The sequence below is a fragment of the Tamandua tetradactyla genome, chromosome 11, assembly GCF_023851605.1.
Source record: "Tamandua tetradactyla isolate mTamTet1 chromosome 11, mTamTet1.pri, whole genome shotgun sequence".
Lineage (NCBI taxonomy): Eukaryota > Metazoa > Chordata > Mammalia > Pilosa > Myrmecophagidae > Tamandua > Tamandua tetradactyla.
The window spans coordinates 75,860,191-75,883,013 of record NC_135337.1 but is presented as its reverse complement, the minus strand read 5'-3'; the positions used below and the strand labels follow the sequence as shown (position 1 = coordinate 75,883,013).

The 22,823-nt window shown below is 44.2% G+C and overlaps 1 protein-coding gene across 8 annotated transcripts in view; it reads left to right on the top strand.

Annotated features, from left to right (window-relative positions):
* The window catches only part of LOC143650330 (long-chain-fatty-acid--CoA ligase ACSBG2-like), a 37,359-nt gene that overhangs the window by 11,723 nt on the left and 2,813 nt on the right, over positions 1-22,823 (top strand). For 4 of the 8 annotated variants that reach the window (XM_077120982.1, XM_077120980.1, XM_077120978.1 and 1 more), the window contains exons 8-14: positions 62-238; positions 999-1,180; positions 1,276-1,509; positions 4,941-5,158; positions 5,339-5,478; positions 6,147-6,393; positions 7,022-8,383. In XM_077120982.1, the coding sequence (XP_076977097.1) occupies positions 62-238; positions 999-1,180; positions 1,276-1,509; positions 4,941-5,158; positions 5,339-5,478; positions 6,147-6,393; positions 7,022-7,110 (1,287 nt within the window). In that variant the 3' untranslated portion in view covers positions 7,111-8,383. Of the gene's footprint in view, positions 1-61; positions 239-998; positions 1,181-1,275; positions 1,510-4,940; positions 5,159-5,338; positions 5,479-6,146; positions 6,394-7,021; positions 8,384-22,823 lie in introns of those variants that run through there. The other 4 variants (XM_077120985.1, XM_077120983.1, XM_077120986.1 and 1 more) reach the window with 4 other exon arrangements.

Genomic DNA, 22,823 nt, shown 5'->3' with positions numbered 1-22,823 from the left:
TGCGGGTGGGGGTGATGTTGGGAACAGGGCGGCTGAAGCTGATTCCGAGGGGCCCTTCCAGATCACCTGGACCACCGCGGCCACAGTCCAGAGCCTGTCCTACAGCTGCCCCCCTGAGAAGCAGGAGGTGCTCCTGAGTTACCTCCCACTCAGCTCCATCGGGGTGCAGCTCTTCGACATGTGGACGGCCATCTGTGTGGCTGGAGCCCTGTATTTCGCCCCACCAGACGCCCTGAGGGTGAGCGGGGCTCCTGAACCCTCGCCTGGCCCCAACTGGCCGACCGCCTCGGCCTCCCCTTCACTGGGCCTCAGTTTCCCCATCTGCAAGCAGACGGAGCCAGTGTCAGGGAACCGGGAAGTTTCTCAAAACTCTACTTCCTTCCCTCTCTCTCACTGGGCCTCAGTTTCCCCATCTGCAAGCAGACAGGGCCAGTGTCAGGGAACCGGGAAGCAAAACTCTATTTCTTTCCCTCTCATTGGGCCTCAGTTTCCCCATCTGCGAGCAGACGGGGCCAGTGTCAGGGAACCGGGAAGTTTCTCAAAACTCTACTTTCTTCCCTGTCTCCCTCCCTGACTCCTTCCCTTTCTCCTCTCCTCCTTCCTTCCCCTCCCTCCCCTCTCCCCCACCCCTTTCCCCTCCCCCCTCCTTACCCTCCTTCTCTTCCCCCCACCTCAGGCTCAGAATTCCTGTGAGAGGGAGGGGGCGGACTCGACCCTACTGAAACACGCACCTGTGGGGCTGCGTCTCTGGTCCCCCACGCCCAGGGAAAGGGGTCAGGGCCTCTGCAGTGACCTCTGAGTGGCCCTGGCACTCCCATAGCCCACCGCGAGCATCACTCTCCCCGTGACCCCACCCCCACCGCCACCCTCGGAGAGTCAAGGGTTCCCACGGCCGCTCCTGGTGATAGTCAGCCCTGTCCAGCCAGGGGCCGGAGGGGACCCAGGGGTGGGGGAGACACCATGGCCTGGAGCAGCCTCCATCCCGCCCGTCTGCGCAGGGCTCCCTCCTCGACACGCTGCGGGAGGTGCAGCCCACCTCCTTCCATGGCGTCCCCTGGGTCTGGGACCACATGCGGGACTGCGTGAAGACCGCCCAGCTGGCCGCCACCCCGTTCCGCCGCAGGGTCCACCAGTGGGCCATGAGGATGGGGCTCAGGACCAACAGGAAGCGGATGCTCGGGTGAGGCTGGGACCTGGGGAGGCCGCCGGCGGGGTGGGGCGGGGTGCACGGGGCGTCCTGAGGCCAGGCCCTGCCTCCCGCCTCTGCTCCTCAAGGCAGCTGGCCGTGCCACTGTGCTTCGGCCTGGCCAGGTGGCTGACCTTCAACCCCGCCCGGACACTCCTGGGCTTGAACCGGTGCCTGCAGTTCTTCAACACAGGCCAGGGCCTGCCCAGGGACACGCTGGAGTACTTCCTGGGCCTCGACGTCCCCATCTTCGAGCTGTACGGCCTGACCGAATGCACGGGCGTCCACACCTTCTCCGGCCACCAGAACTTCCGGCTGCTGAGGTGGGTCCCTGGCAGGAGGACGGACAGACAGCGGGCCTGGGCGAGGCAGGTTCTGTCCGAACGGGTCCCGTGTATGCGTCGCATCCCTGGGCACCTTTCTCCAGGGACGGTCATCCAATCGCGAGTGAGCCACGCACCGCCGGCCGGGATTGGGGATGGCCTACGACCCCTTCTGATGGTTTTTAAACGTGTTTTTTTTTTTTTAATTGTCAAATACACCCTATATACAAAGCAAGGAAAGAAAAAAGCAGTAATTTTCAAAGCACACTTCAACAAGTACTCACAGAACAGATCCCACAGTTTGTCGTGGGCTACTTATTCCACCATCTCAGGTTTTTCCTTCTAGCGGCTCTAAAACACTGGAGGCTGGAAGGAATGTTAATAGAGTGAGTCAGCAGCCGTACTCCTTTGTTAAATCCCATTTTCTTTGTTATATCTCCTCCTGCTCCTCTGATGTTTTTCCCAATCGCTAGGGATCTTTGGGCAATGCCCATTCTGGCTTTTTCATGCTGAGAAGGGGTGTGGACACTAAAGGATAGGGGGGTGGAGGAAATTGATAATCCTGGAGAGGCTGGTCCCTCTGGGTTTCAGGATGTATGTGACCTGGGAGCCCTCTGAGAATGATGTGTCCCAGGAAGGCAGACCTAGTGAATGAAACCTCTGCAGAGTCTCAACCTGAGCCCCAGGTGTTCTTAAGAGTCAACAGGAGAGAAGTCCAATTTTTTCTTGGGTTAAATGTCCCTGATTTCTTCCATCATGCCCTATTTTAATGGGTATGTTAAAATCCATGAGCTCACCATTCCTTTGGGGTGGCTTTGCCAACGGGGGGACAGTTTCCATTCTGTTCCAATTCGGGGGGCTGTGAAGGTCCATCCAGCCACACCAGAAGTGGCTTCACCAGCTAATGTAGCATGACCACGGCTGCTGTGGAACTCAGGCACACTTCCAGTGACCCTGCCTTACCGTCGTCTGCTGAATGCATCAAATCTGAGATGACTTGTGGTGATGTTTTCTTTTGCGGCTAAGGGAAACATCGTGACGTTGCAGGTCGAATGGAGAATGGGGGCAGTGGCAGCTGGTGGCTTGTTGCCGCTTCAGATTTGAGTTTTAACTTGCAGAGTTCTTTTCTTTTAATGAGCCGGGAGTTATTTCTGACGCCCTGGCATCTCAGAAGAGAATTGCTGTATGTGTTTCAGCAGTTTGAAGCCATAAATATTTTTCACCTCATCGTTTCAAATGGGGCAGGAACTCAAAAGGAGTGAGTTCAGTGGTCCTGGGTGGGGCTCTCTGTTAAGGATACGCTTCCAAAATGCTTCCTTATGTGGCTGTGAGCTTGTTTCAGTTTGCTGAAGCTGCCAGAATGCAATCTACCAGAACTGGAACGGCTTTTATAAAGGGGATTTATTAAGTTATAAGCTTATAGTTCTAAGGCCATAAAAATGTCCAAACTAAGGCATCCAGAGAAAGATACTTTGACTCAAGGAAGGCTGATGTCTGTCACACAGGAAGGCACATGGCTGGTATCTGCTGGTCCTTGTTCCCAGTTTCATTACCCCCAGCTTCTGATGCCAGTGGTTTCCTCTCTAAACATCTGTGGGCCTTCACTTAGCTCCTCTGGGTCACAACTCTGGGTTCTGGCTTGCTTAGCATCTCATGGGAAGGCACATGGTGACACTTCCTGGGCCCTGCTTGTGTATAGGCATCTGTTCTCTTTGTTGCACTCCAAGTATCTCCAGGTGTCTGCATCTCTGTCGGCTCTGAAGCAACTGCATTTTCTCCAAAACGTCTTCCCTTTTAAAGGACTCCATAAATGAATCAAGAGTCACATCTTCATCCAATCAAGAGGCCACACCCACAATTGGGCGAGCCACCTCCTCATGGAGTAATCTAATCAAAGGGTTTCCACCCTACAATATTATTGAATCAGGAGTAAATGATGTGGCTTTTCTCAGGTACATGGTACACGACACTTTCAAGCCAGCCCCGGTTCGGAGGCCTCAGCTTCTCACTGGTTGTTGGGAGAAGGTTTTGATGCACAGGCCTCTCTGCAGGGTGGCTTCAGTCTCCTGGCAACATAGTTGCCAGATGCCCTCAGAGCAAGGGCCCCTGAGAGAGCAAGGAGGCACCTTTGTCTTTTATACTAGGGCTGTCAGATTTAGCAAATTAAAATACAGGATGCCCAGTTTGAATTTCAGATTATATATATATATTTTAATGTAAGTATGTTATATGCAATATTTGGGACAAACTACTTACAACAACAACAACAAGAAGTGCCGTTTATCTTAAATTCAAATAGAACTGGGCGTCCTGTATCTCACTTGGAGCCCCTTTCATGACAGCGGTCAGTCGGGGAGTCATTCTCTGTGGTTTTCTCCCCAAACCCCAGAGGGCGTGGAGGTGCCTGGCCCCTCCTCTCAGTTCCTGGGGCCTTGCAAAGCGTAACCAAAGTGACTTGGCTTTTGGGGGGTGATGGGGGAGGTGGAAGCAGCTTCCAGGCAGGAGGCGGTCCGTCGCAAGACACTTCTCCACCCTCTCTCTAACCTCCGAAGCAGAGCAGAAATGGGGACCGGCACCAAGGCTGGAGGAAGCAAAGGCCACGGCAGCTGGGAGGTGGGATGGGAAGCCTGGAAGGAGGCCGCTGCCCCCCCCACCCCAGCCTCCTCTCCATTCCGTGGCAGGAGCCGTGCTTCCTCCAATGCCCGCTGGCGCCTTCCACACACCAGGTACCCGCTCTCTCTGCTTCATGGAACCTGTGATCTTGGAGACCAGAGAGAGCCTTTCACATTCCTGGAATTTACAGTTCCACCCAATGCGTCCATAAGTTTGAGGGTATGAGAGGGATTAACAGATGTGAGGTCAGTTGGGGAAGCCTCTCCATTCGTTAGCTGGCTCATTCATCTGGAAAACAGTGGAGTGTGGACTCAGGGCGTGCACGGTGGGTGTTGGGGGTCAAGACGGCCTGGGCCCTGCCCTCAAGAGATGTATTCTGTTAGCCTGGGCCAGTTCTGAGCCCCCTGCCTTCTGTTCGGGTGCCCTGATAGGGACCTCAAGCTCCGCAAGGGGAGGCCCCGGCCCCCTGGCCTCCCCGGAGGGGAGCAGGCTGGTGGGAGCCCTCAGTCTTGCTTGGCTTGTATTCGTTGCCCTCCTGTTCCAGCCCAGAAGCCCTTGGCAGCCATCCAAAAGAAGTCCTGCCCTATCCCCAGTGCCAATCTGTGAGCTGCCAGGGGCTGGGGGAGAAGGGGGGTAACATCTGTGCTCCCCACCTCTGGAAAGCTCCTGGTCCTCCTCCCTTCGCCACCTACCGTGGCTCAGCGGGAAAGGTGGAAGAGAAGACCCTTTTTGGGTCCGGGTGGCTGCATGATAAGGGGAAGGGCCGCCCCTGCCCCCACCTGCGGGAAGGGTCTGAGGCCCCTGCCCGCTGCCCCCAGCTGTGGGAAGGAGCTGCCCGGAACCTACACCAAAGTGCAGCAAGAGGATGCAGCGGGCGTGGGGGCCATCCACATCTGGGGCCGGCACATCTTCATGGGGTATCTCAATGACAAGGAGAGGACCCGGGAGATGATCAGCCAGTACAGCTGGCTGCACACGGGCGACCTGGGCCTCCTGGACGCCAACAATTTCCTCTACATCATGGGCAGCGTCAAAGGTGAGTGGCCGGGTGGGGCGCAGGCCACCGGGTGGGGTGGGGGCCGTCCTTGGGAAGGCGCGGAGGCGGGGCGGAGGCTTCCGGGGCAGATGGGAGGAGCTGGGAGGAGCTGGGAGGAGCTGGGAGGAGCTGGGAGGAGCTGGGAGACGCCCGCAGACACACCTCCCCCTTCCCCTGCAGACATCATCACCCTGAAATCGGGCGAGAAAATAAACCCCACCCCCATCGAGGAGCGAGTGAAGAGGCACGTCCCGCTCGCGCGCTACGTCACTCTGGTGGGCCAGGACGCCCCGTATCTGTGCGCCCTGCTCACCTTGAAGGTGCCCTCGCCGTGGTCCCCGCCCCTCCCCGAGGCGGGGCGGGGCGGCTGTCCGGGTCTTAAGAGGCGGAAACCGAGGCTCGGGGTGGAGAGGCCCCGCAGCGACCCGGGTTGGGGGGAGCGGTCCAGGGCGTCAGCCTCACTGTCCTTGTGGGAGGCCCCCTGGGGACCTCCGAGAAGGTGGCCGGACGCGCTGGCCTCTGCAGGGAGGGGAGTGCCAGCCGAGAACCGCATCTGAGATGGCCCTCCGCGAGCGGGGCTGGGGTGGGGGGCAGGAGGATGGCAGGCCTCTCGGCGGCGTCTCACCCCCACCATCCCGCAGGCCTGGAGGGCCCGCACCCCCTCCTTCCCATTTAAAACCCCAAGGGGAGCCGGTCCTGGAAGAAGGGGCGCGAAGCAGTCAACCTCTCTGACATCCAACAGATGGGTTGAGCCCAACCCCGCCTCTGCCCAGCACAGCAGACTGCGGCGAGGGCACACCCCTTCTGTGCTGAGCCTCAGTTTCCCTATCTGTGAACCAGGAACAGGGACCCCTGCCCTCCGGGGTCGGTGTGAGGATGCCCAGTCGCCGCCCCCACCCCCGCCGTGGGCAGGCGCCGCGGCTGGGGGCTGGCGATGGGTGCCGAGGCCGGGCAGGGGTTTGCCTCACCCCTTGCCCCTGCCCGGCAGTGTCAGGTGCACCCGGAAACCGGGGAGCCCCGGAACGCGCTGACCAGCGAGGCCGTCACGTTGTGCCGGCAGCTCAAGAGCCAGTCCACCAGGCTGACGGACATCATCGGCGACAAGGACCCGCTGGTCGCAGAGTTCATCCGTCAAGGCATCAAAGCGGCCAATGCGGAAGTCTTCTCCGACTGCGCCAAGATCGTCAAGTGGACGGTACTAGAGACTGACTTCTCCGTCGCCGGCGGGGAGCTGGGTAAGCCGGCTGCAGGGAGGGAGCACGCTGGGCCCTGCGTTCAGATCCTGAGCCAAAAAGCATTTGGGTGGGTCCTGGCCACGCGTGAAGCTGGATGCTAATGCCTCGGCTCCTTTCCTGGGACTTACCCCAAACTCAAGATCAGCCAACTGCAGGGTCCTGGCTTTGTGGGGGTAAGGATCCCCATTTAGCAGATCCAAAGGGTGGGTTGGAGAGTCTGGACTGCATCCCGTCATAGGCTGGCGTTTTGTGAGGTGTGGGCTGAGGGTGGTTCACAGCCAGGGTCCCTGGGTGCTGGTTGGACGGCTGCTCCCTGTGCATCTGCCTCACTGGCCGGGGCCTCCAGGGATCTGGACACTGGGGAAGGCCTGCATCCCCACAGCAGTGCTTTTTCCCAATGGAAACTCCGCTTTGGGATGGGCTCACTGCACCCCAAAGCCCTCAGTCGCAGATGTCGAGTCCTGTGTTCGGGGGCCTTTCCCTCCTGTGCAACCTTAAAACGGACTCGGCCCTCTAACACCTCACCTCATCGGACAGTAGGGGCTGCAGGCTCCTGGGGACCCTGTTGGGGATGGAGGGAAAGCCTCTGTCCAGAGATGGCCTCAGCTCAGCCTTGCTTCTCTTCCAGGGGCAACCACGAAAGTGAAGAGGGCTGTGGTGGCCAAAATGTACCAGGCAGAAATCGGGAGATTTTACGAGGACAGGGAAGATTACTAGCTGCCCGGGATGGGGCCCGTGACTCCATTCCTTATAAAAGCTTCCATGCTCCATATCTTCCTTTCCTCCGATTTCACTGTCAAGAAGCAGCTTGATGAAGGGAGAGAATCTATTTCTGGTGCTGCCAAGCCCTGGTTTCAGCTAAGATGTCTTCCCTGGGCAAGGGCTCTGCATTTATAGTTTAAATAATAATAAAGCTGGTTCACTAAAGCGGTGGCCTTCGCCTGGGGTGACTGTCTGGAGACAGTATGGGTTATCACAAGTGGCGTGCTCCTGGCATCCAGGAGGTGGGTGGAGCCCAGGGATCCCACAAGGCCCAGGGTGCCCCCACCCCAGAGAATGACCAGGCACCCAGTGTCACAGTGACACGGTGGAGAGACCCTGCCCCAAAGGAAGGACCCGGATTTATACTGAGGGCTCTGGAAGATTCCAAAATGGACTTGATACGGCTCATGAGTTTCTTTTACTTTAAAAAATGTACACTCTTAAATGAGACAAATAAAATGTCAATGGCTGAGAGATTCCAAACAGAGTTGAGAGGTTATCCTGGAGGTTATTCTTATGCATCAAGTAGATATCACCTTGTTAGTCAAGATGTTGTGGAGAGGCTGGAGGGAACTGCCTGAAAATGTAGAGCTGTGTTCCAGTAGCCATGTTTCTTGAAGATGATTGTATAATGATATAGTTTTCACAATGGGACTGTGTGATTGTGAAAACCTTGTGTCTGATGCTCCTTTTATCTACCTTATCAACAGATGAGTAAAACATATGGAATAAAGATGAATAATAGGGGGAACAAATGTTAAAATAAATTTAGAGTGAAATGCTGGTGATCGGTGAGGGGAGGTAATGGTATGTATGAATTTTTTTCTGTTTTCTTTTTATTTCTTTTTCTGAATAGATGCGAATGTTCTGAGAAATCATCATAATGATGAATATGCAACTAAGTGATGATATTGTGAATTACTGATTATATATGTAGAACGGAATGATCAGAAGTTACGAATGTTTGTGTTTGTTTGGTGTTTTTTGGTATTTAAAAAATAAAATTAAAAAATTAATTAAAAAAAAAATTTAAACTCTTTAAGTGAGAAGCCGGGAGGCTGCTGGGCAGGCTTGTAACCATCCCCGGAGAGAGGACAGAAACTTCTCTCTGGCTGTTAACTATCACCCCGAGGGGTATCTGAGGCAGAGCAGGGTTCCCCCCACACCCAGGGGCATCTGAGGCAGGGCGGAGTCCCCCCAAGGGGCATCTGAGGCAGGGCGGAGTCCCCCCAAGGGGCATCTGAGGCAGGGCAGAGTCCCCCCAAGGGGCATCTGAGGCAGGGCGGAGTCCCCCCAAGGGGCATCTGAGGCAGGGCAGAGTCCCCCCGAGGGGTATCTGAGGCAGAGAGGAGTCCCCCCTCGAGGGGATATGTGGCAGGGAGAAGTCCCAAGACCAGCTGATGTTTATAGAGGGGAGAGAGAATGCTGGGCCTGGATTCAGGGATTCACAGGCCAGGGGTGTCAGAACCACCTGGGGCCCTTGTGGTTCAGATGGTGCATATGAAACCCCTCCCTCCCCAAACCTGCCCCTCACCCGTAGAAGAGACCTGCAGATTAACCCATAGACACTGTCACACTGGAAAGCAGGGCCTCTGTGACTCGGACGGGGGCACAGCAGTAAGCATGGCTTGGATGGACACAGCAGAGTCATCACCCTCCAGGGGGATTCTTCGAGAGTCATGTACACAAGCAAGAAATGCAAAACCTTGGGAGATAGCCAGCATCACGAGAGACAGCGCTGGCACAAAGAAGCACTTATTTACACCCAAGGAAAGAGAGCAATTTCCTTGGAGAACTAATAGGAGACAGCACCTAAGAAATACACATCCGGAGTAGGTTAGAGATCTGAAAGGTGAATCCTAGAGGTTCCACCCTCTGTCATAGGAGGTGCAGAAGGAGAGGGGTGAAGAGAGGCAATGCGTACAGAAATAACAGCTGAGAATTCTACAGGAACTGAAACGAGTGCCAAACAGGATACGTTTTTAAGGATTAAAAATTTTAAAAATGTGAACATGAAATTTCAGGACAAAGAAAATGAAGAAAAATATTCTAAAACTTAAGCTGATTAGTTCATAGGGGAAAACAAAAACATGCAAGAATATCTAGGAAACACCATGGCCAAGTGGGATTTATCCCAAGAATATGAGGGTGGTTCAACATAAGAAAATCAGTCAGTGTAATAGCCTGTGTTAATAGAATAAAGGTTAGAGAAACTCACATGATTATCTCAATAGATGCAGAAAAGGCATTTGGCATAACTGAACATTCTTTCATCATAAAAACTATGATTAGAAGGGAACTTCCTTAACATGATAAAGGGCATTTTTCAAAACCCACAGCTGACATCATCCTCAATGACGAACGACTATAAGCCTTGTCCTAATATCAGACCACCATTGCTGTTCAAAACTGTGTTAGAAGTCCTAGGCAAAGCAATTAGGCAAGAAAAAGAAATAAAAGTTATTCACATTGGAAAGGAAGAGTGAAACTACAGTTGAAGACTATGTAATCCTATACATAGCAAGTGTGAAGGAATCACCGAAAATCTACCAGAGCGAATTCAGCAGAGCTGCAGGGTACAAGTTTGATGTGCAAAAAATCAGTTGTGTTCTATATGTAAAAGCAATCCAAATGAGCAATCCAAAAGGAAATTGAGAAAACAATTCCATTTACAATAGCATCCAAAAGAATAAAATACCTAGGGAGAAATTCAACCAAGGAGGTAAAAGATATTGTTCTAGTTTGCTAGCTGCTGGCAGGCGATATACCAGAAACAGAATGGCTAAAAGGGGAATTTATTAAGCTACAAGTTTACAGTGCTAAGACAGTGAAAACTTTCAAATTAAAGCAAGTCTATAAAGTCCAAATTAAGGTACCAACAAGAGGTTACCTTCACTCAAGAAAGGCCAGTGAAGTTCAGGGTTTTCTCTCTTCACTGGAAAGGCACATGGTGAACATGGTGATGTCTGCCAGCTTTCTCTCCAGGCTTCTTGTTTCATGAAGCTCCCCCAGGGGCGTATTCCTGCTTCATCTCCAGAGGTCTCTGGCTGCATGGGCTCTTGAGGCTCTCATGGATCTCATAGCTCTCCAGCTTTTTCCAAAATGTTCCCTCTTTTAAAGGAAGCCAGTAAAGTAATCAAGACCTACCTGGAATGGATGGATTCACATCTCCCTCTAATCAAAGGTTAATATCCACAGTTGGGCGAGTCATGTCTCTGGAGATAATTTAATCAAATTTCCAATCTATAGTACTAAATAGGGATGTATTAGCTACGGTTCTCTACGAGAAACAGAATTAGCAGGAAATATCCATAGATATAAAATTTATAAAAGAGACTCACATAACCATGGGAACCTAGAGTTCAGAATCTGCAGGGCAGGTTGTGAAGCTGACGATTCTGATGGAGGGTCTGGACGAACTCCACAGGAGAGGCTCGCCAGCTGAAGCAGGAAGAGAGCCTGTCTCTTCTGAATCCTCCTTAAAAGGCTTCCAGTGATTAGATTAAGCATCACTCATTGCAGAAGACACTCCCCTTGGCTGATTACAAATGCAGTCAGCTGTGGATGCAGCTGACATGATCATGATTTAATTCTATGAAATGTCCTCATAGCAACAGACAGGCCAGCACTTGCCCAACCAAACAAACGGGTACCACCACTTGGCCAGGTTGACACATGGACCTGACCATGACAGGGATTAAAAAAAAACAAAAAACAGCTGCCTCCATGAGATGGATCAGGATTAACACATGACTTTTCTAGGGTACATACTCCTTTCAAACCAGCACAGACATATGCACTGAAAACTACAAAATGCACCTGAAGGAAATGAAAGTGACCTAACTAAATGGAAGAGCCTCCCATGTTCATGGGTTGGAAAACAATATTAACAAGCAATACTCCTTTATCATAAAACTCCAATGGCGTTTTTGTTGTTGTTTCTAAAGTTTTTTTTATGTTATAGAATTTTTCAACTGTATTCAAAGTAGGGACCATAATGAACCCCTAAGTAACTCCCACCCAGCTTTAGTAATTATTGAGACATGACTAATCTTTGATACCTCCCTGACTCCCAGCTCCCAACCCCATGTCCACCAAACCCTGCTTCTGGAATAGTTTGCAGCAAATCCTGATATCATATAATTTCATCCATAACTAATTTAGTATTGTTCTAGTTTGCTAGCTGCCAGAATGCAACACACCAGAGATGGATTGGCTTTTAATAAAAGGGGATTTATTTCGTTAGTTCTTCAGAGGAAAGGCAGCTAACTTCTATCTGAGGTTCTTTCTTACGTGGGAAGGCACAGGATGGTCTCTGCTGGCCTTCTCTCCAGGCCCCTGGGTTCCAGCAACTTTCCCTGGGGTAATTCCTTCCTGCATCTCCAAAGGCCTGGGCTGAGCTGTGAGTGCTGAGACGAGGTATGCTGAGCAGCTTGAGCTGTGCTACGTTGAGTCTCTCATTTAAGCACCAGCCAATTAAGTCAAATGTCACTCATTGCAGCAGATACGCCTCCTAGCCGACTGCAGATGTAATCAGCAACAGATGAGGTTCACGTACCATTGGCTCATGTCCACAGCAACAGAACTAGGCGCCTTCACCTGGCCAAGTTGACAACTGAACCTAACTTCCACAAGTATGTATCTACAAAAGATATTAAAAATATTTAACATAATCACTATACCATTATCACACTTAAAACATTAACAATATTTCCTTAATATCATTCAAGCCGTTGGAGTTTGAATTTCCCTTATTGTCCCATCTCATGGATTGTTTTTAGCATTTAATTCACTTGAATCAGGATCGAAGCAAGGTCTACACATCGCATGTGATTGATAGGTCTCTTAAATTTTGTTTAACCTCTAGGTTCTAATAATTATGAATGTAAAGTCAATCCATTCTATCTGTATCTGCCCCCCCCACTTCTATAACATTTTAAAGCAAATTCCTGACACCAAACATCATAAATTTCATCCGTAAATATTTCAGTCTGTACTTCCAATATTTTCTCTCTTAAAACGCAGCTGCAATGCCATCCGCATGCTAAAATAATAATAATTATTCAATATTGTCAAATATCCAGACACTGCCCAGATTTCTACAAAAATATAGATATACAAAAAAAAGTATATCTTTTTTTTTTGAACTGTTGGTTTGTTCAAATCAGGATCCAAACAAGCCCTCAAATTCTATGAGATTGATTTAGCTATTGAATCTTTTTTAATTATTAGGTTCCCTTCTATTTTTCCCCTTTTGCTTTTAAATTGTTTTTGCTTTACCTTTTTTTCTTTAACTTTTTAAATTGTATAATATAACATATGTACAAAGCAAAGAAAGAAAAACCAACAGTTTTCAAAGCACTCGTCAACAAGTAGTAACAGGACAGATCCCAGAGTTTGTCATAGGCTACCATACCATTTTCTCAGATTTTTCCTTCTAGCTGCTCCAAAAAGATTGGGGCATTTTTGCAGAAACAGAAAGGCTGATCCTCAAATTCATATGGAATTTCATGGACTCCGAACAGTCAAAACAATATTAGAAAAGAAAAAGGTGGAGGACTCATATTTCCTAATTTCAAAAGTTACAAAAAACTACAGTAATCAAAACAGCATGGCACTGGCATAAGGGTAGACATAGAACAATGGAATAGAACTGAGAGTCCAACAATAAACTCAAACATCTATGGAAAACTGATTTTTGAGGCGGGTTCTGGGGGAAAGAATATTCTCTTCAACAAATGAATAGGATTTAAAACATGAAAAAGACTGAAATTGGACCCTTCCCTCATCCCATATGCAAAAATTAACTCAAAATGGAGCCATGATCTAAATATAAGAGCTAAAACTACAAAACTATTATGAGAAAATATAGGGGTAAATCTTCATAACTTTGGGTTTGGCAATGGATTCCCAGATATGACACCCAAAACAAAATCAACAAAAGAGTAGGTAAGTTGGGCTTCATAAGAATTAAACCTTTTGTGCTGCAAAGGAAACTATAAAGAAAGTGAAAAGATAAGCTACAAAATGGCACAGAATATTTACAAATAATACATCTGACAAGGGTTTCGTATTTAGAATATATAAAGAACTCTTACAACTCAACAACAAAAGACAACCTAATTAACAAAACAGGCAGAGGACTTGAGCAGACATTCCTATTCTCAGATGCTATGGCCCACTAGCAGATAAAGATGTTTGACATCATTAGTCATTAAGGTTTTGCAAATCAAAACCACCATGAGATACCATTTGACACTCACTAAGATGGATATAATTTTTTTTTTTTAAAGGAAAATAAGAGTTGGAGAGGATGTGGGAAATAGGAACCATTTTACATTGCCCTGCTGGGGAAAAAAAACACAGAATGACCGTATGACTCAGTCATTCCACTCCTAGGTATATACCCAGAAGAACTGAAAATGGGTTTTCAAAAAAAAAATGTGTACACGCGTGTTCATGGCAGCGTTGTTCATAAGCATAAGGAAAAAAAAAAGGTGGAAACAATCCAAAGGCCCATGGATGGATTAATGCATTAACAAATTGGTCGTGTATGCATATAATGGAATATTATTCAGCCACAAAAAAGGAATGAAATGCTGATATATGCTACAACATGGATGAAACCTCAAAAACATTATGCTTAGATTGAAATTCTAGTGATCAATGAAAGGGAGTGGTAAGGGGTATGGCATGCGTGAGTTTTTTCTTTTGTCTTTTTTCTTTCCTTTGCTGCAGAGATGCAAATGCTCAAAAAGATGATCATGGTGATAAATACACAACTATGTGATCATATGGACAGCCATTGATTGTAACCATGTCAAGAATGTTTGTATGTCAAGAATGTTTGAATGTTTGTTCATTGTTTATAATTTTAAAAATGATTTAAAAAAAAACAGCCAAACACACACACACACACAAAGACTGTTTGCCTGTTCCCACAGCTTGTTTCCCCATGTTCTCTGAACATGGGAGGCGCTCAATAAATAGTTCTGATTTATTGACTATTTCCATTTGCAGCAAAGATTAAGAGTTCTTTATGTCTGGCCTTGAGTCTGGTCTCAGCTCCCAAATCCTGGTACTCAAGGGCACGCAGACTCTCTCCGCCTGCCTCTAACATAAACACTTTTAAAGTTAGGCATTTCGTAGTGTCTACAAATAAGTTAACTCTTCTCATTCACATTTACAAGCCAACAAATAAAACCCAAGGGAAAACAATGTGTCAGTGCTTTCCCATTCTCATAAACAACTCAGATGGGATGTCTGATGTTTAAATTAGCAAATAGTGTTGATGCCTTTGGGTAGAAATTGGGAAATGCTGATAATAAAAAAAAAAAAACCACATTATGCTAAGTCAAAGAAGTTAGATCCAAAAGGTCAGATATTATATGATTCCTTTTGTATGAAATATCCAGAATAGGCAAATTCACAGAGAGAGAAAGTAGATTAGTGGGGCGGGCCACGGTGGTGCAGCAGGCAGAGTTCTCACCTGCCATGCCAGAGACCCGGGCTCAATTCCTGGTGCCTGACCATGCCAAAAAAAAGAACAAAAGAAAAAAGAAAAAAGAAAGTAGATTAGTGATTGTCAGGGACTGGAGGAGGAGAAGGAGGGAGGAATGGGGAGGGGCTGCTTAATGGGTATGGGGTGCTCTTTTGGGTGGAGAGGAAATTTCGAAAGTAGAGAGAGGTGGTATTTGCATAAAATTGTGGGTGCAATAAATGCCATGTAATTGTACATCTTAAAATGGTTAATTGTATGTTACGTGAATTTTACCTCAATTTTTTAAAAAAAGAATATCTGAAAAATTCTAAAAAACAATAATGAGGGGGACTAGCTCTACCAGATATAAAATGGGTTGCAAAGCAGTGGCAATTAAAGGCTTGGTGATAGGGCATAAGTAGATATAAGGAACCAAATAGAGAAGCCAGGAACAGTCATAAATGTATGCAGGAATTGAGTTTTGGGATAAAGATGGCATTTCAGATAAGTAGGGTGTTCTAGTTTGCTAGCTGCCAGAATGCAATATACCAGAAACAGAATGGCTTTTAAAAAGGGGGAATTTAATACATTGCTAGTTTACAGTTCTAAGGTCGAGAAAATGTCCCAATTAAAACAAGTCTATAGAAATGTCCAATCTAAGGCATCCAGGGAAAGATACCTTGGTTCAAGAAGGCCGATGAAGTTCAGGGTTTCTCTCTCATCTGGAAGGGCACATGGTGAACATAGTGTCATCTGCTAGCTTCTTCTCCTGGCTTCCTGTTTCATGAAGCTCCCCAGGAGGCATTTTCCTTCTTCATCTCCAAAGGTTGCTGGCTGGGTGACTCTGCTTCTTGTGGCTAAGTCATTCTCCGCTGTCTCTCAGAAATCTCTCTCTGAATCTCCCAAAATGTTTCCTATTTTATAGGACTTCAGAAACAAATCAAGACATACCCCCAATGGGTGGAGACACATCTCCCCTAATCCAGTTTAACAACCACTCTTGATTGGGTTACATCTCCAGGGAGATGATCTAATTACATACAGTCCTGAATAGGGATTATTCTGCCTTTATGAAATGGGATTTAGATTAAAACATGGCTTTTCTCGGGGACATACATCCTTTCAAACCAGCATATAGGGGAAATAATATTCAATCTATGGGATTGGATCACCTTGGATTGCTATCAGGGAAATAAAGTTGGGTGGGGTCCTACCTCACAGCAGAATCAATTCCAGATGGAATACATTGAGATATGAGAAAGAAAGAGGGAGGGAGAGAGGGAAAAGGGGAAGAAGAATTAAATTCCTAGAAGAAACCATGGGAGAATTATTTTATCTTAGTAGACAAGAAGTAGCTGTTCATAAGCCATCTACAGTAAAGCTTGATAAAAACGTTAAGACTTCTGCATGTGGGGGGGAGGGTCATGCCATAAATATAGTCTAAAGACAAACTGGGAGAACACAGTATATTGCAAAGGGCTACATTTCTTAGTCCACAGAAAGACTTCAAAATATATACACATGCACACACCAAGACACCCAGTGGGAAATAGGCAAGTTCACTGTCATGATGTTCGTACATTTACACACCTGCATGAGGTGGAGCTATGGAGTCAGTGACATCAAAGGGGGAAAATCCAATCTAAACGTCCATCAGTGGGGGACCAGGTAAGTTATGGGGCATCCATGTAATGTGCTGATTTGGAATGAGCTATATAGTATATTAAGGAAATAAATGTGTATCGATGTGGCCATTTGCAAAAGGAACTATGTCTTATTGATGCTTAGAGAACTCTCAAGGGATATATGGGGAACTGGAAAAGGAAAAGCTGTATTGAGGGTAACTGCTTACTGTGTATCCGTTCAACCTTTGCACTTGTTTGCCTTGTGCCTACATCACCAAAAAATAAATTTAAAATTTAAGATTAAAAACAATTTCAAGGAAAAATGCATTTTTAAAAAGGACAGAGAAAGCTATCATAATTGCATAATTAACAAATCACCAGGATATAAAATTGTTTCCGACTAAAGGCAAAAAAAATATTGAAAGCACAGGGACAAAAATGCATTATCCTCAAAGGTGGAACACAAAGGCCAACAGCTGATTTTTTTAACAGCAACAATGGAAGCCAAAAGACCATGAAAGGCCATTTCTAAAGCACTGAAAGAAGATACTTGCCAATCCAGAAAATTCTATATCTGGAGAAGTATTCTTACAAAATAAAGATGAAATAACGATGTTTCTGGATTAACAAAAGCTGAAAGAATTCAGTACCAACACACCTGTACTACATGAAATTCTAATGAGAGTTCATTCGGCTTTTATGAAGTTTTTGCATTGTTTGGGGAGTGAAAGTCCTATTTTAAGGTTGCCTGTAGTAAGTCAAGAATCAATGGCTGCACTCTGGGGTAAACACTAAACATATAATTGAGACTATATAACCAACAAACTAATCGAAGAGAAAAATGGAATTAGAAATATTTGATTAATTCAAAAAGAAGAAAGGAGAAACGTGAAACAAAGAACAGAAGGGGGAAATATAAAAGAAATAGCAAGATTGTAGACTCATATTCTATTGGTAATTACATTAAATGCACTAAATACCCAATTAAAAAGCAAAGATTGACAGATTGGTGTTAACAACAATAGTTAAATGCTATTTATAAGAGACATCTCTAAGATAAAAGATCACAGAAGGTCTCAAAGGAAAAGATTGGATAAAGGTGCACTACGTAAACACAATACAAAAGAAAGCCAGAGGTGGGCCACGGTGGCTCAGCAGACAGAGTGCTGGCCTGCCATGTCAGAGACCCAGGTTTGATTCTTAGTGCCTACCCATGCAAAAAAAAAAAAAAAAAAAAAAACCAAAAACAAAACAAAACAAAACAAACCAAAAAGAAAGCCAGAGTAGCTATATTACTATCAAAAACAGATTTTAAGACATATTTTCAGAGATACATAGAAATATTTATAATAATAAAAGTATTATTCCCAAGGAAGCTAACACAATTCTAAATTTGTATGTACCTAATATCAGAACTTCAAATATATAAAGCAAGTTGACAGAATTACAAGAAAAAATGATTCTATAATCATAGTTAGGATTCTAACATAAACAATAAAAAATGATTTGCCAACTTCATCTAATTGACCCTTATAAAATATTATATCCAATCACTACAGAATACACATACTTTTCAAATATATAAGAAATATTTACCAAAACAGGACATACATTAGGCCATAAAGTCAGTCTCAACATATTCCAAAGAGTGGAAATCACTGAATATTCTCTAACAACAAACTAGAAATCAGCAACAAAGATAACTAGGAAATCCCACCAAAGTTTGGAAATTAAACAAGTTTTTAAATAATCCAAGGGTCAAAGAAGAAACTACAAAAGGAAATTAAAACATTTTAACTGAATAATAATGAAAATATGACATATCAAAACTTGTAGGTTACAGCTAAAGGAGAGTGGGTCTTGATTGGTTTGTTGGAGTCCTATAAAAGAGGAAACATTTTGGATAAAAGAGATTCAGAGAGAGCAGAGAATGCTGCAGCACCACAAAGCAGAGAGTCCATCAGTCAGTGCTTTGGAGATGAAGAAGGAAAATGCCTCCCGGGGAGCTTCATGAAACAGGAAGCCAAGAGAGAAAGCTCAACAGATGATACCTTGCTTGCCATGTGTCCTTCCAGCTGAGGGAGAAACCCTGACTGTGTTTGCCATGTGCCTTCTCACTTGAGAGAGAAACCCTGAACTTCATCGATACAGGAGCTGAAACAATTAATTCAGAATATACGAACAGAAAGGGAAAACCTCATCAAAAACCAAATCAATGAATTGAGGGAGGATATGAAGAGGGTAAGGAATGAACAAAAAGAAGAAATCAAAAGTCTGAAATACAAATCACAGAACTTATGGGAATGAAAGTCACTGTAAAAGAGATGAAAAAAACAATGGAAACCTACAATGTAAGATATCAAGAGGCAGAAGATAGGATTACTGAACTGGAGGATGGGACATCTGAAATCCAACAAGCAAAAGAAAATATAGGGAAAAGAATGGAAAATATGAACATGGGACTCAGGGAATTGAAGGACAATATGAAGTGCAAGAATATATGTGTTGTGGGTGTCCCAGAAGGAGAAGAGAAGGGAAAAGGAGAGAAAAACTAATGGAGGAAATTATCACTGAAAATTTCCCAACTCTTATGAAAGACTTTAAATTACAGATCCAAGAAGTGTGGCATACCCCAAACAGACTTGATCTAAATAGACATACTCCAAGACACTTACTAATCATGTCAGATGTCTAGAGAAAGAGAGAATCTTGAAAGCAGCAAGAGAAAAGCAATCCATCATATACAAGGGAAGCCCTATAATACTATGTGTAGATTTCTCAGCAGAAACCATGGAGGTGAGAAGACAGTGGGATGATATATTTAAATTACTTAAAGAGAAAAACTGCCAACCAAGAATTCTATATCCAGCAAAATTGTCCTTCAAAACTGAGGGAGAAATTAAACATTTTCAGACAAAAAATATCACTGAGAGAATTTGTGACCAAGAGACACAGCTCTGCAAAAAATACTAAAGGGAGCACTAGAGACAGAAAAAAAACAACAACAGGAGAGAGAGGTGTGGGGAAGAATGTAGAAATAAAGACTATCAGTAAAGGTAAAAAGAAGGAAAATTAGATATGACATATAAAATTCAAAAGGCAAAATAGTAGAAGAAAGGACTGCCTGTACAGTAATAACACTAAACATTAATGGATTAAGCTCCTCAATCAAAAGACATAGACTGGCAGAATGGATTTAAAAAAACAGGACCCATTTATATGCCTTCTACAGGAAACGCATCTTAGACCCAAGGATAAACATAGGTTGACAGTGAAAGGTTGGGAAAAGATATTCCATGTAAATAACAATCAGAAAAAAGCAGGAGTAGCTATACTAATATCCAACAAATTAGACTTCAAATGCAAAACGGTTAAAAGAGACAAAGAAGGACACTATGTATTAATAAAAGGAACAATTCAACAAGAAGACATAACAATCATAAATATTTATGCACCAAGCTAGAATGCTCCAAAATACATGAGGCAAACACTGAAAACACTGAAAAAAGAAATAGACACTATACCACAATAGTTGGAGACTTCAATTCCCCACTCTCATCAATGGACAGAACATCTAGACAGAGGATCAATAAAGAAACAGAGAATTTGAATAATACAATAAATGAGGTAGACTTAACAGACATTTATAGAACATTACACCCTACAACAGCAGGATATACCTTTTTCTCAAGGGTGCATGGATCATTCTCAAGAATAGATCATATGTTGGGTTACAAACCAAGTCTCAATAAATTTTAAAAGATTGAAATCGTACAAAACACTTCCTCAGATCATAAAGGAATGAAGTTGGAAATCAATAATAGGCAGAGTGCCAGAAAATACACAAATATATGCAGGCTCAACAACACATTCTTAAGTGGGTCAAGGAAGAAATTGCAAGAGAAATCAGTAAATATCTTAAGGCAAATGAAAACGAAAACACGACATATCAAAATTTATGGGATGCAGCAAAGGCAATGCTAAGAGAGAAATTTATTGCCCTAAATGCCTATATGAAAAAAGAAGAAAAAGCAAAAATCGAGGAATTAACTGTCCACTTGGAAGAACTAGAGAAAGAACAGCAAACTAACCCCAAAACAAGCAAAAAGAAAGAAATAATAAAGATTAGAGCAGAAATAAATGAAATTGAGAACATGAAAACAATCGAGAAAATCAGCAAAACCAGAAGTTGGTTCTATGAGAAAATCAATAAGATTGATGGACCCTTAGCAAGGTTGATAAAAAGAAGAGAGGGGATGCAAATAAATAAAATCAGAAATGAAAGAGACCTAACCACTGACCCCACAGAAATAAAGGAGGTAATGAGAGGGTACAATGAACATTTTTATGCTAATAAACTCGACAATGTAGATTAAATGGACAACTTCCTAGAAAGGCATGAACAACCAACATTGACTCAAGAAGAAATAGACAACCTCAGAAAACCAATCACAAGTAAATGAATTGAATCAGTCATTAAGAAGCTCCCAAAAAAGAAAACTCCAGGACCAGATGGCTTCACATGTGAATTCTACCAAACATTCAAGAAAGAAGTAATACTAATCCTGCTCAAACTCTTCAAAAAAATTGAAGAGGAGGGAAAGCTACCTAACTCAATCTAGGAAGCCAACATCACACTCATACCAAAGCCAAACAAAGATATTACAAAAACAAACAAACAAACAAAAAAACTACAGATGAATCTCTCTTATGAATATAGATGTAAGAATTCTTGCAAATCGAATCCAGCAGCATATTAAAAGAATTATACACCATGACCAAGTAGGATCCATCCCAGGTATGCAAGGATGGCTCAACATAAGAAAATCAATTAATGCAACACACTATATCAACAAATCAAAGCAGAAGAACCACATGATCATCTTGATTGATGCAGAAAAGGCATTTGACAAAATTCAACATCCTTTCCTGTTGAAAACACTTCAAAAGATAGGAATACAAGGGAACTTCCTTAAAATGATAAAGGGAATATATGAAAAACCCACAGCTAATATCATCCTCAATGGGGAAAAACTGAAAACTTTCCCCCTAAGATCAGGAACAAGACAAGGATGTCCACTATCACCACTGTTATTCAACATTGTGTTGGAAGTTCTAGCCAGAGCAATTAGACAAGAAAAAGAAATACAAGGCATCAAAATTGGATAGGAAGAAGTAAAACTTTCACTGTTTGCAGATGATATGATACTATATATCAAAAAACCCCGAAAAATCCACAGCAAAACTACTAGATCTAATAAATGAGTACAACAAAGTGGCAGGTTACAAGATCAACACTCAAAAATCTATAGTGTTTCTATACAATAGTAATGAACAATATGAGGGGAAAATCATGAAAAAATTCCATTTACAATTGCAACCAAAAGAATAAAATATTTAGGAATAAATTTAACTAAAGAGACAAAAGACCTATACAGAGAAAACTGTTAGAAATTGTTAAAAGAAATCACAGAAGACCTAAATAAATGAAAGGGCATACCATGTTCATGGATTGGAAGACTAAATATAGTTAAGATGTCAATTCTACCTAAATTGATTTACAGATTCAATACAATACCAATTAAAATCCCAAAAACTTACTTTTCAAAAATAGAAAAACCAGTAACCAAATTTATCTGGAAGGGCAAGATCCCCAAATACCTAAAAGTATCCTGAGAAAGAAAAATGAAGTCAGAGGTCTAACACTACCTGACTTTAAGGTGTATTACAAAGCTACAGTGGTCAAAACAGCATAGTACTGGCATAAAGATAGATATACTGACCAATGGAACTGAATAGAGTGTTCAGATATAGACCCTCTCATCTATGGACAATTGATCTTTGATAAGGCAGTCAAGCCAACTCACCTGGGACAGAACAGTCTCTTCAATAAATGGTGCCGAGAGAACTGGATATCCACATGCAAAAGAATGTAAGTGGATCCATATCTCACACCCTGTGACACTAGATCTAAGACCATAAAACTGTTAGATGAAAATATAGGGAAATACCTTATAAATCTTATAATAGGAGACGGTTTCCTTGACCTTACACCGAAAGCACGAGCATTGAATAAATAAATAAATAAATGGGAACTCCTCAAAATTTAACACTTTTGTGTATCAAAGAACTTCATCAAGAAAGTAAAAAGACAGCCTACACAATGGGAGACAATAATTGAAAACGATATATCAGATAAAGGTCTAGTATCCAGAATATATACTAGAGATTGTTTATATCTATAGTACAAATTTTAAAATGTTTTACATGAGGAAGAATAAAGGAATGTCAATAATGCAGGGTATTGAAAACAGATGGAATTAATATTTTAAAACTCTAACTTGTGTGAGACTAAAGCAAAAAATGTTTATTTGGTACAAAATTTATATTTTGACTAGTGCATTTCCTATTATAATTTTTGTGGACAGCTTAGTTGACACCATAAGAACATGGAACCTTGAGTAGGGCATGAGATTTTGTAGGTTTGTTCAGAGTGGTGCCTCGATAAATCCCAGAAGGATTTAATCAGTGAGTGGAAAAGTATTTACAAAGTCCCCTTAGGG